Source organism: Notolabrus celidotus, chromosome 10 (assembly GCF_009762535.1).
Source record: "Notolabrus celidotus isolate fNotCel1 chromosome 10, fNotCel1.pri, whole genome shotgun sequence".
NCBI lineage: Eukaryota > Metazoa > Chordata > Actinopteri > Labriformes > Labridae > Notolabrus > Notolabrus celidotus.
This window is the reverse complement of record NC_048281.1, coordinates 35,944,837-35,957,047: the sequence shown is the minus strand read 5'-3', so window position 1 is coordinate 35,957,047 and position 12,211 is coordinate 35,944,837. Positions and strand designations below refer to the sequence as shown.

The 12,211-nt window shown below is 43.5% G+C and overlaps 2 protein-coding genes across 2 annotated transcripts; one reads left to right on the top strand and one right to left on the bottom strand.

The window, feature by feature from the left end:
• Positions 1-61: 61 nt before the first annotated feature.
• Positions 62-6,422, top strand: lcmt2 (leucine carboxyl methyltransferase 2). The gene is given in 16 exon segments (XM_034693124.1): positions 62-313; positions 1,191-1,315; positions 1,914-1,995; positions 2,472-2,652; positions 2,766-2,841; positions 2,843-2,920; positions 3,004-3,193; positions 3,286-3,352; positions 3,355-3,392; positions 4,236-4,323; positions 4,402-4,623; positions 4,810-5,055; positions 5,185-5,282; positions 5,471-5,658; positions 5,739-5,874; positions 5,959-6,422. Coding segments are annotated over 16 exon segments (2,049 nt in total). The 5' UTR covers positions 62-244; the 3' UTR covers positions 6,124-6,422.
• Positions 6,423-8,241: 1,819 nt separating this feature from the next.
• Positions 8,242-11,596, bottom strand: LOC117820309 (gamma-crystallin S-like). Its single transcript, XM_034694037.1, has 4 exons — positions 10,757-11,596; positions 10,471-10,655; positions 9,947-10,189; positions 8,242-8,637 (listed from the first exon to the last, which is right to left on the bottom strand). Exons 2-4 carry the CDS (start codon positions 10,477-10,479, stop codon positions 8,365-8,367), a joined length of 525 nt encoding a protein of 174 aa, XP_034549928.1. The 5' UTR covers positions 10,480-10,655; positions 10,757-11,596; the 3' UTR covers positions 8,242-8,364.
• Between the last annotated feature and the right edge of the window lie 615 nt (positions 11,597-12,211).

Genomic DNA, 12,211 nt, shown 5'->3' with positions numbered 1-12,211 from the left:
TAAGGGTCCTAATTCCTCGAGAGCTGAAATATCGTCGTGTTAGTCCAGGCAGTGGCGACAAAAACCCTCAACTGTTTCCCAACAACACATGAAGAAGAAGAACATCCGGTCCTCCAGGCCTGTGAGGGCGCTCGAGAGCAAACTGAGGGAACGAACCCGGAAGTTGTTGTTTACATCTGAGGATCACACGCAGGAGGGAGAAATTTGTGTTTAAAACTCTTTATATGAGTTAAAATGATTGTTTATGAGACAGATCATTGACATTATGCCGACTACTAACAGGAAGAAGAAGAATCAGGGGAAGGACACCTCGGTAAGGAGCTTATTTACTCACTACAGGTAGAAACACTGATGGAAATCATATAAAATCAATAATGGAAAGTCATATTTCACTCTTTTTTATAGATTTATTTTATACTCTAACTTAAGTGCATATACTTTCCTTGAATAATCAAATTTTATTCTACTGTGTGCTTATATTTTCCTCAGTTCATAGTTGTATAGGGTTTTTATAGTCTTTTTAGTCACATACATTAGACAGACTAAATTGTCATGCAAATGAAGCAGCAGGGTTTAAACATGCTGACATTTTGAATTATTCAGTGTTTGTATTGATAAACCACATACCAGTGTATAAACAGCTTGTAACACTTGTTTGATCTCATTCTACGTCTATATAATTATACACATCAATACTTTTATTATTCAATCACTAAATGTCACATACTTTAAATACTAAGATTCACATTCTTAACTTACTCATACAGTAGTGTGTTTATTGATTTATTTTATACTCTAACTTAAGTGCATGTGCCTTCCTTATATTATCAAATGTTATCCTACTGTGTGCATACATTGTGGCTCAATTCATTGATGTATGTTATAGTTTTTGTAGTTTTTACTCTCTTTTAAATCATCTACATTTAATTGACAGCTTACATTATCATGCAAATTAAGAGGCAGGGTTCAAACATGCTGACATTTTGAAATATTCAGTGTTTGTATTGATGAAACCACATACCAGTGTATAAACAGCTTGTAACACTTGTTTGATCTCATTCTATCGCACCTATATTATTATTTTACACATTAATACTTCAGTTATACAATCACTAAATGTCAGATTCTTTAAATACTAAGATGTGCATTCTGAACTTGTCTCTGTTTTTGTTTTTGGTTGCTTGTCTCAGGTTCAGGGAACAAACGACAGCAGTGTGGTGAGCAAGGTGTCCGCTGCAGCTCAGGGTTACTTCCAGGATGACTTCCTCCAACACTTTGTGTGCAAAGTGTCCCGAAGAGCCCCGCTCATCAACAGGTCAGCACGACTTTTAACCTGTCGTACTCAGTTATGCATGGGACTGATTGCATGACTGCAGTCTGATGAAGCTTTAGGCAGCGGTCAGCTAACGTCAGATTAATTATAGTGTTGAAAGGAAGCTTTTTGGATTCATGAGGAGCATTTTGTAACACAGGTCGTGTAGAGGATCAAACTGTGAGTTATTTTAGCTAACACTCATTGATATTTGTTTATTTACCACATTTCTTATTGATATTGCACATTACATTTTAGTTATATCCTGCAGGCCAAGGGTCAGATTTGATGGTTAGGGGCTGCTTCGTTTTGTTTTGATTTGTTTGAGGAAAATACACATAAAGTAACAAATTGTAAGAGACGATTGTTCATTTTTTATTATTGAATTTACTTGTATATTTGAGCATGATAAACCCCAAGGTTTAATTTGCTATATTTCTTCATATCTCAGACAGAAAACATATGGTTTCCCTTTTTATAAAATCCTGCAGCCCTATCTGCAGGCTGCAGAAAGCAGTGTGCTAAACATGTTAATATGTTTGTAATAACTCCAGAGATGTGACATTTAAAGGACAGTCTGAAGGATATTCGTATGTTTCAGGGGTTACTATATGCGCTGGAGAGCCGTGGATCACTGTGTGAGGAGGTTTCTGCACATAACTGAAACCTGCCCCAAAAGACAGGCGAGTATTTATGTGTAACACTTCACGATGCATAGAAAGCACGTATTTAAAGGCACTATGAGGAGTTTTTAATTGGCTGAGAAACAGACTGAAACTGATACTGATGCCTCTATATGACCCTCAAAAGCAAACAAGACCATCCACAACAACACCGATACCTTCTCTGTTGTCATTTTTAATGCCTGAATCTGTTCTGAGGGGGTAGGTGTCAGAACAGATGATTGACGTCTGGCTTTAGAAACACCCTTTTTTGGCTGTTTTCATTTCAAATAGTCACATTGTGTGATAAATCTAAATGTTAAAAGACAGCATGATGAGGTTATTGTCTGAAGACACTAATTTTGCATTTACAGGACAAGAGATAAGATGTAACACTTTGTCCACAAGGGGGCGCCAGAATCGATACAAACCAGAAGTTTTTCACAGCAGCTTTAAATATCTTCCTTCAGTCTCTAACTCCCTCCTCTCTGTTTCAGATCCTGTCTCTGGGCGCAGGCTTCGACTCGTTGTATTTCCGTCTTCATGCCGATGGAGCGCTTCACAGAGCCGCTGTGTTTGAGGTCGATTTTCCTGATGTAGCGCGGCGAAAAACTGCTCTGATCAGCTCTAATGTTTCTCTGAGAGGGATGTTAGACTCCAGTTTACCTCCTCAGACAGGTTTGTTCTTCCTTCACAGACTCCACACTGAATATCACAAACACTCTCCTCTCAGTCTGCACACGTCTTAAAGTGATGTCAGAGTGTTTTAGGTTGTGTTTGTGTGTGTTCAGGGTGTGTGTATGTGCACAGCGGTCAGTACAGGCTGCTGGGTGTGGACGTGAGAGAGGAGTCTCAGGTGGGGAGGCTCTGAGTGCAGCCGGCTGGACTGGACTGCCCCCACTCTGATCCTGTCTGAGGTGGTCCTGACCTACATGGAAACACAGCGGTGAAGACGTCATCTTTTGAATCTGATGTTTAGATTTCATGTCATCATTACTTTTTGTTACAGACTGTGTTTGTGTCGTCCAGGTCAGACGCCGTCATCCGATGGGCTGCAGATCATCTTCCTCAGTCCGTCTTCGTCATGTACGAGCAGATTCACCCTCACGATCCCTTCGGTCGAATCATGCAAGATCATTTCCTGAAACTGAATTCACGTCTGCACGCACTTCAACAGTACCCGGACACCGCCGCACAGAGGAGCAGGTTCCTCAGTAAGGTCAGTCGGACGACGATGATATGGAGTAACATGTTGTGACTGTTGTTTTATAATCTTTTATTTAGTCCAGAGTTTTTTTGTTCTGTGTTCAGGGCTGGGAGCAGTGTGTGTGTCTAGATATGAATGAGTTCTACCTGGGTCTGGTCTCTGAGGAGGAGCGGAGCAGGTGGAGGGTCTGGAGCCGTTTGATGAATACGAGGTGAGCTGTTAGATTACAGGTGGATAGACGTCACATGCATCTGAAGCTCCTTTCTCATTTGGATTATGGGATGTTGAGAATGATGTTAAAAGCTTGTCACCGTTAGACAATTTTAAAAATAAAATAAATCAAGTCATCAAACTTAATCATGAATTTAAATCTCTTTTTATGTTTATATATTTTTTTCTTTTGTTTTTTAACTTATTACATTTTAATTTGTTTCATTTATTTATATTTTATCTTTCTTCTTTTATTTATTTAATTTTTATTTGTTGTCATTTATTTATATTTTCTTTCTATTTTATTTTTTCTTTAATTTTAGAAAAAAATAATTTATTTATATTTTTCTTCCTTTTTTCTTTGTTTTATATATATATATATATATATATCTTTTTTTCATTTATTTATATTTTATCTTTCTTTTTTTTTTCTTTAATTTTTATTTTTTGTCATGTATCTTTATTTTTCTTTCATTTTTATTTTTTATTATGTATATCTTTTTTCATGTATTCATATTTTTAGATCCTGCGTTCTTCTTGTTGCTCTTGTGTGTTTGTTTGTTTTTGTGTTTCTTAAGAAAGGTGAGGTCTTTCTGTAAAAGCACACTCTTCTTATTTCTTTTATAATCAAATCTTATGCAAACTGATATGTGTGCAAATAATAATAACACTCAAAGACATGTCATCACATCAACATAAATAGCTTCACCTGAGCTCTAGATCTTCTCTCTGTAGAATTGTATGTACTTGTGAACAGAGTCAGTTCTTGCAGATCTCACTGAGGATCTCTGGATTTGATGTTCCCCTCATTTAAGTTGCTCATTCACAAATCTGTCTTCTTTAGGAGTGGCACCAGAAATGTTCTCATTACTTCATCCTCTCTGCGTCTCGCGGCGCTCTGATGGAGCGGGCTTTACTCTCACATGCTGCAGGTACCGTCCACGTTATCTACCTTTAATATAACCTCTGTCCCTGCTTCCCCGTCATGAGATCTTTGATTTCTGTGTCAGTGGTCTCCGGCGCCGTCTCTGTGAGCCCTGAAGCTCTGAGAGTACGGACCGTACCGGGTACTCTGGAGGGGCTGGGGATGGCGTCCGCTGTGGCGAGCCCCGGGCGGGTGCTGCTGACAGGAGGCTCGAGCAGAGGAGGGAGAGGAGCAGCGACGAGGATGCTCGTCAGAGAGGAGGAGGAGGGATGGAGGTCTGTCAGCGTGGAGACATCAGAGGAGTTAGGTGAGAGGTGAAGCAAAGACTGTTTAGTGTGTTAGACCTGCATTCTTTCAAACGGCCAGCAGGGGGCCGACTGCTGTGAGGAGTCGAATCTTCTTCTTCTGTTCTTTATATTTAAATGATCTAACCTGAGTGTCAGTAAAGAGAGCAGCAGAGTTAAGAGCATGTGGTCATCTCTCCTCTCCTCAGGCGTTCGACTCTACCACACTTCCACCTCTCTCCCTGATGGAGGTGTTGTTGTATTCGGGGGTCGCTCCTCTCCTTTAAACCCGTCCAGAGGCGTTTTCAGAGTCACCCTGCTCCCCGCTGCTCCATGCTGCCCTCCGGACTCAGAGGGACCAGATCCAGTGGAGCTCTGTGTGAAGGAGGTTGTGTGCAAGGGGGATCCACCTGCAGCGAGGTGGAGACACAGCGCTGCTACAGTCAGTCATCAAGGTGAGGATCAGCTCAAACACTTCCCTCCTTACTTCCTCTTCACACCTGATTCAACCTTCTTCTCTTCTTTCTTCTTCTTCTCTTCTTCTTCTTCTTCTTTCTTCTTCTTCTTTCTTCTTCACTCTGCAGGACGAGACTTCCTGTTTGTGTTCGGGGGAAGAAATGAGTCCCAGGCAGCTCTGAGTGACGCCCACTTCCTGTGTTTGGACCAGCAGACATGGACTGAGGTTTGATCATCACTGTCTTTATTATAAGAGGGTTTTTAATCAAACACATACAGGAGAAAACTTCACTTATCTCAGCTCTAAGTCACGAGGAATCAAGACGAGAGATGAGATTGAAGTCAGAATCCTTTCAGTGTCTGCAGACTTCTCTGTAAATGTTCCTGAGTGAGGCTCACGTGTGATCTCCACAGATTCCAGCAGAGGGCGCAGCTCCAGAGGCTCGTCACTCCCACTCGGCGTGCTCACATCACGGAGGAGCCGTGGTGTTTGGAGGACTGGACGGGAGAGGGGAGCCGCTGGGAGACACGGCTGTGTTACGGCCCACAGAGAGAGGCTTCACCTGGGAGAGGATGGAGGTGCTGCCCCCTCCGGTCCCCAGGCGAGTCAGAGATTAAACATCATAACACAGAACGTCTCAGAGTGTCTGCTGTTTTAATCTGAACTCCTCTGCTGCTTCAGGTATTCTCATCGTGCTCATGTGGTCGGGGAGAAGATGGTGGTGGTCGGAGGAGTTTGGCTGCACTCAGACGGCGTCCCAGGCGTGCTGATCATCGACCTTGCAGCACGCAGCGGCGTGGAGTTCAGCCTGGACACGGTCAGATTATAATCTGTGTTTAGTTTTAACTGGATTGAATCGAGGACACTGATAAATGTGTTGTTGTGCTCCTCCTCTCTGCAGACCTCGGTGCCCTGGCCTCTGATGCTTCACTCTTTCTGCTCGGAGCTGACGGACGGAGAGGAACCCGAGCTGCTCCTGATTGGTGGAGGAGGAAACTGTTTCTCATTTGGGACTCACTTCAACCCTCAGCCTGTCCTCGTGGACCTCAGACCTGCACTGGGATGAAGGATCTGAAGGTTTTTCTCTGTGACTCTGTTGAAGAGGAGTTCCTGTACTTTAACACTCTGAGCTTTGACAAACATTCAAACGTCACAAATGATTCAAAGGCAGCTAAAGTTTTGGGAGTGCTTCAGCGTGCACCTGCAAAACGGCTGCAACATAATCCATCTTGTCCAAGCACTAAAAGCTCAGATTCTTCTGACAACTCGAGGGACAAGAACCCTCCATAAATAACATTTTCTTAAAGCATAAGACTCTTTTCTTTTAACACAAAGTATCCAATAAAACAGATGTTTTTCTTTGCAGGATGTTGAAATAGTCGGTCTAACTCTGCTTCAATTGGCAGACTAGTTTTAAATGTGTAGCTCAGATCCAGCATGGTACTCTTGTTACACTCCTTTCTGCAAAGAGCTCTCCTCTAGAGTCCGGTGCATCCTTTTCCAAGATTTTAAGCCCCAAGAAGCTTTATTGCACAGAGAGAAAGAAAGAAAGAAAGGATGAATAACAGACCCCAAAAAAGGAATCTACAGCAGAGATCCAGAGGAACCTACGAGACAAGGGAGCTCAGGGACTCCAGAAAGGTCTAAGAAAGAGAGAAGAGAGGGGACCAGAAGAAGAAAAGAGGAGAAATGGGGAAGAAATGAGGAAGGAAAGAGGGTAAGGAAGAGGGACATAAAGGATGAAGAAACATGGAAAGAAGAAAGAGATAAAAAGAAAGAAAGGAAAGAAAGAAAGGAAGGAAAGAAGAAGAAAGAAAGAAATAAAGAAAGAAAGAAAGAAAGAAGAAAGAAAGAAAGAAGAGAAGCAAAGAAAGAAGGAAAGGAAGGAATGAAGAAAGAAAGAGAGAAGGAACAGAATAAAGAAGAAAAAAGAAGAAGAAAGAAAGAAAGAAAGAGAGAGAAGAAGAACAGAAAAGAGAAAAAAGAAAGAAGAAAGAAAGAAAGAAAGAAGAAGAAAGAAAGAAGAAAAAAAGAAGGAAAGAAAGAAAAAAGAAAGAAAGAAGAAAGAAAGAAGAAAAAAAGAAGGAAAGAAAGAAAGAAAGAAGAAAGAAAGAAAGAAAGAAAGAAAGAAAGAAGAAGAAAGAAAGAAGAAGGAAAGAAAGGAAGGAATGAAAGAAAGAAGAAGAGAGAAGGAACAGAATAAAGAAGAAAAAGAAAGAAAGAAAGAAGAAAGAAAGAAGGAAAAAGAAAGAAAGAAAGAAAGAAAGAAAGAAAGAAGAAGAAAGAAAGAAAGAAAGAAAGAAGGAAGAAAGGATGAAAGAAAGAAAGAAAGAAAGAGAGAAGGAACAGAAAAGAAAGAAAAAAGAAAGAAAGAAAGAAGAAGAAGGAAGAAAGATGAAAGAAAGACAGTAAGAAAGAAAGAAAGAAACAAACAAACAAAGAAGGAAAGAAGAAAGGAAGAAAGAAAGAAAGAAGAAAGAAAGAAAGAAAGAAAGAAAGAAAGAAAGAAAGAAAGAAAGAAAGAAAGGATGAATAACAGACCCCAAAAAAGGAATCTCCAGCAGAGATCCAGAGGAACCTACGAGACAAGGGAGCTCAGGGACTCCAGAAAGGTCTATGGTTAGTAACTTTAATGGGACAGGAAGAGTTAAAGTGAGAGACAGGCAGAGAGAGGAGAGAGAGGGAAAGACAGGATCCCAGTGTGTCAGTCTAAGCCTATAGCAGCATAACTGAGACCTGGTCCAAGCCTGATCCAGCTCTAACTATAAGCTTTATCAAAAAGGAAAGTTTGAAGCCTACTCTTAAAAGTAGAGAGGGTGTCTGCCTCCCGGACCCTGACTGGTAGATGATTCCAAAGGAGAGGGGCCTGATAACTGAAGGCTCTACCTCCCATACTACTTTTAGAGACTTCAGGTACGATGAGCAGGCCTGCATGTTGGGAGCGTAGAGTTCTAGAGGGGTAATAGAACACTATGAGGTCTTTAAGATATGAAGGTGTGTGATCATTAGTCTCAGGTAGTTTTGTAAACCTTCAGCTGTTAGAAACATGAGACAGGAAGGAAAACTGATTCTAAAGGTCTAAGTGGAGGCTACCTGGAGTCTGTTTTAAGGATCAGGTGAGTGCTGCGTTGAGTTCTGGATGAGGAACAACCTCTGACTAAGAAACCCACAGACACATCGTCAGTCTGCTTACAGGACAGGCTTTATTTGTGAGACCTCAGTTCAAAATCACAAAGTAGTCAATGAAAATCAAAGTCAAATGTCAGCACAGTAGATCTTTTCTGAACATTTTTGGATGGAGGTTGGATCACTCGGTGACGCGCCTGAAGGACTGGACGGTGGGACTGACGGCGCCCCAGTCTCCGGGTTTGCGGTATTCCCCTTTCTCCAGGAAGTACTGGCGTCCACGGTAGTTGGGGTGCTCGTAGAAGACCCACCAGCCGTCGTAGACCTTGCAGGAGTTGAACTCCCTCATGCGAAACTTGTCAAGGAGAGAGGGGCAGTCCTCGGAGGTTTCGTAGGCCTGGCCGCTGAAGTCTGCCTTCTCATACAGCTGCATCTTGTACGTGGACCCGCTGGCCTGGAGGGAGGGGATGGAGGGAGGGAGCGAGGAAGAAAGATGGAAAGAGGTAGCGTGTGGAGAGGGATAGATGAAGGAACGGAGGAGGTGGTTTTTAGTGCAGAGGGTTGGGAAAGAACAGGAAGGGGATGTGAGGTGAGAAAAAAGGAGAAGGGGGGATATATAGGGAGATGAGATTTGTATCGTACAACCAGAAAAAGGGTTCCTGAGTGAGATCCAAGAGGAGATGTTCAAGGGTAGTCGAGCAGATGATTCAACTAGTCTTCATTCTACTCTGAGCTGTAGTTCAGCCTCCCTCCACTAGCTGGGGCTGCAGCTCTGAGGCCATGAAGCTCTACTACCTGGATCCTTGATCTAGTAGATGAAGATGTGTCTGGTTAAACTGACATATAAACACGCCAACAGAGACATGAGGAACCAGCACAGGCATGAGGATGCTGACCTGTGAGGGGGTGCTAGATCTGCTAAAGGTAGACTCACTCTGCAGACGAGTTCAACATCATTTACTCACAGACTTTGTGATCCTGCATGTTTTCTAAGCGTCCTCTCACCTGAAGACTCGTCAGAATTTAGATCTCTGTTGAAACGCCTACAAATGAGTCGCTTCAGAACTACAAACATGGCCGCCAGTGCTGCAGATTTTCAGATGAAATGATTCTCCTCAGAAGTCTCCTTTCCTTTGAGAATGTATGACATAATATGGAACAATAACTGATATTGCATCTTCACTCCTGCTGGTTCAAGCTGTGATAATCTGCTGCATGTGCTCCTGAGAGCGCTGATCAATGAATCCGCCGATCACTCGTACAATCAATCCTAATTTACAACTTTCTAATCCTGAATCGTTCCTCAAACTTCATCTGTTGTCAAACGAAGCATCAATGACCTGAAGCTGTGATTTAAAACTAGACTCAACACCAACACCGTCCCTCCTTCTTTGAGCTCACTGGTTCACACAGTCAGAGCGACACATGCAGCGTCTACACACCAGTTTGATTTTTGTATGAAAGCCCTGAATGCGCCCGCAGGCTGTGGGTCCGTTAAACCAGACTCTGATCATCCGAATAGACTGACCCAGATAATCTGTCTGCATCGACGACGCCCTGCAGCCACAGTTAGCACCAACAACCTCTCTCTCTGCTCTGCTCTCTGCGTGGCTTCTGTCGGCTCCTCTCTCAGTAAGATAAGAGAAATCTACGACCGCTGTTACAGCTTCTGATTAAACCTTGAAGTGGATCCTCTGTGGAGGTGAATCCTGCACACAAAGTTCAGGACACTCAGATCAGACCACAGGCTGTCACCGACTTACAAAGTGGATCAACTTGCAGGAGCTGAGGCGGTCGTTGAGGCCCATCCAGCGGTGGTACTCGGGGTACTCTCCTCTGATCAGGACGTATTGGTAGCCCAAGAAGTTCGGCCTCTCGTACACCACCCAGGCGCCGCTCTCCACCCGGATGGAGTTGCAGCGGCTCAGGTAGGTGTGGAAGTCAGAGCAGTCGCTGTCGCACTCATAGCGACGGCCCTGGAAGTTTTTATCCTCGTAAAAGACAATCTGTGGGAGGAGAGGAGGAGAGGAGGAGAGGAGGACGATTGTCAACTTTGAATCACAGTAACTTCAAGAAGAACATTTTCAGACGTCTAAGAGCTCCTTAAACTACACTTCAAATCTCAACAACCCACAAAGAAGAGTCCAAGCTGATCTCAGGATGCTTCACTAAAAGAGCAGGCCCCATATAAACATTAACATCTGTAAGAAAAGCTCCCACAGGCAGAAACCTCAAGGAGAACCAGACTTATTGGTGGAACCTTCAAGTCAGCCCGGTCTGAACTCACCCTGCCCATCTTGGATTGACTGTTGGTGGTTTTGGGAGATCTGGTGGTGGTGGTGGTGGTGCTGCTGCTGCTGCTGCTGGTGGAGCTGGTTGTTCCCCTGAGGTCTCGATGTTGCTCTCTCCTCTCACCGCTCCCTTTTTATACACCCGGCGTTCCCACGTTGGTAAACAACAACAACAGCGGAGCTACAAGGGGAACAATCGCTTTGTCATGAAAATGAGATCCAAAAATTGAGTCAGTGATTCTAGTGCTATTCAGTTTTTCCAGAAAAGCGAGGAAGGATTACGGCATAAAGGCTGGGCATGGTTAGCGTCCATTGACCCCCACTTCTGTCCTGGCTGGGTCCAGTGCCCACCCGCAGCTCCAGCTCTCGCACCATGTCACACATGCCAGCTCCACCAGCTTGCCCCCACCTGGTGAGGACCTGCCAACTCAGGACTTCTGTCTGCCTTGTGGATGAATCCAGGCGGAGGGAGGGAAGGAAGACTCGGATCCTCCACTTGAACCCTGAACCCTCCACTTGAATCCTTCTTAAAGAAATATTGAATTAAAGCATCAAATCAAAGGTTCTCCTGCAGAATGAAGCTTCTGTGTGTTTTAATAACATGCTTTCAATCGCCACACGTAAGAATCAGAGCTAACTTAAGAACACGTCGTTTCTTCCAACAGCTTCTATCTTCAGATTCATCATAATGGATTCTGCACACAGAGTATTTCCCTGTTGTTGCATTAAAAGCATTAATGGTGCAGCGTTTCCCTCTGCAGCGTTTCCTGCAGACGTTTCCAGATTTTTCGCACCGTGCACTAATTTGTGCCAAACTGAATTTCTCGAATGCCACTTCCAACTGCAGATAGCAGCAATATTACAATAACAGAGCAACCTCTGCTTTGATAGGAGAATTTAAAAAGCAGCGCTCCGGGTCCAGGCTTTTTTTGGCATATTCACAGAATGTCAGGCATGAGTGCATTCAGCCGGTCACGCTGCCGTGATCTGGACCTCAGAGTCCTTTAAGTCAGTGAAGAGTCGGACATCGACTCACATCTGATGTATGAGTGACAGAAGCAGACGCCTGCGTGAAGTTTGCACAGGTGGGATGGAAGAAACCTCTTTAAAACCAAACTTTGAAATGACATACTGCAGATCCTGCTGCACAATAAAAAGAGACTTTATGCTCTTTTTTAAAACAAGGATTGATTGCAAAGTGAGGCAGGAGAGAAGTTGGACCTCTGTGTCTAATCTGCTCCTGTAGAGTTGACTTTAGGCTCCTACATACAAACATTTGAAGGAGGGATATTTATGTCTCCTCTGCAATGTGGGGAAGCGTAATCGTGGGGCAAAGTCTTCCCACCTCTGATCCTGAGCGGCTGAATTAGGGAAGAAGATGGGGATGTGCAGCAGCAGGGTGGAACATTGCTGTGTGTTTGTGTGCATGTCTGAGCATGTTCCTCTTGTACTTTTGCATCACCATAACGTGATGTGAAAACACACACCAATATTACACCACTTCAGGGTGCAGTGTGTGAGTATAGAGGAGCAGTGGAACTGCAACGTACCAGTTTACCAGATCTGGTGGTTTCAGTGAACATGACGTGTGATCAGTTTGTCTCTGGTGTTGCTCAATGTTAGTGAAAGTTAATAACTGTAGTCAAGGGGTTTTGGCCCAATCAGAATCAAGCATCCTACACAGCTGGAAGATCAGTAAGAGAGCTGGGTAACAGAAACAGATATCAGACACATTAT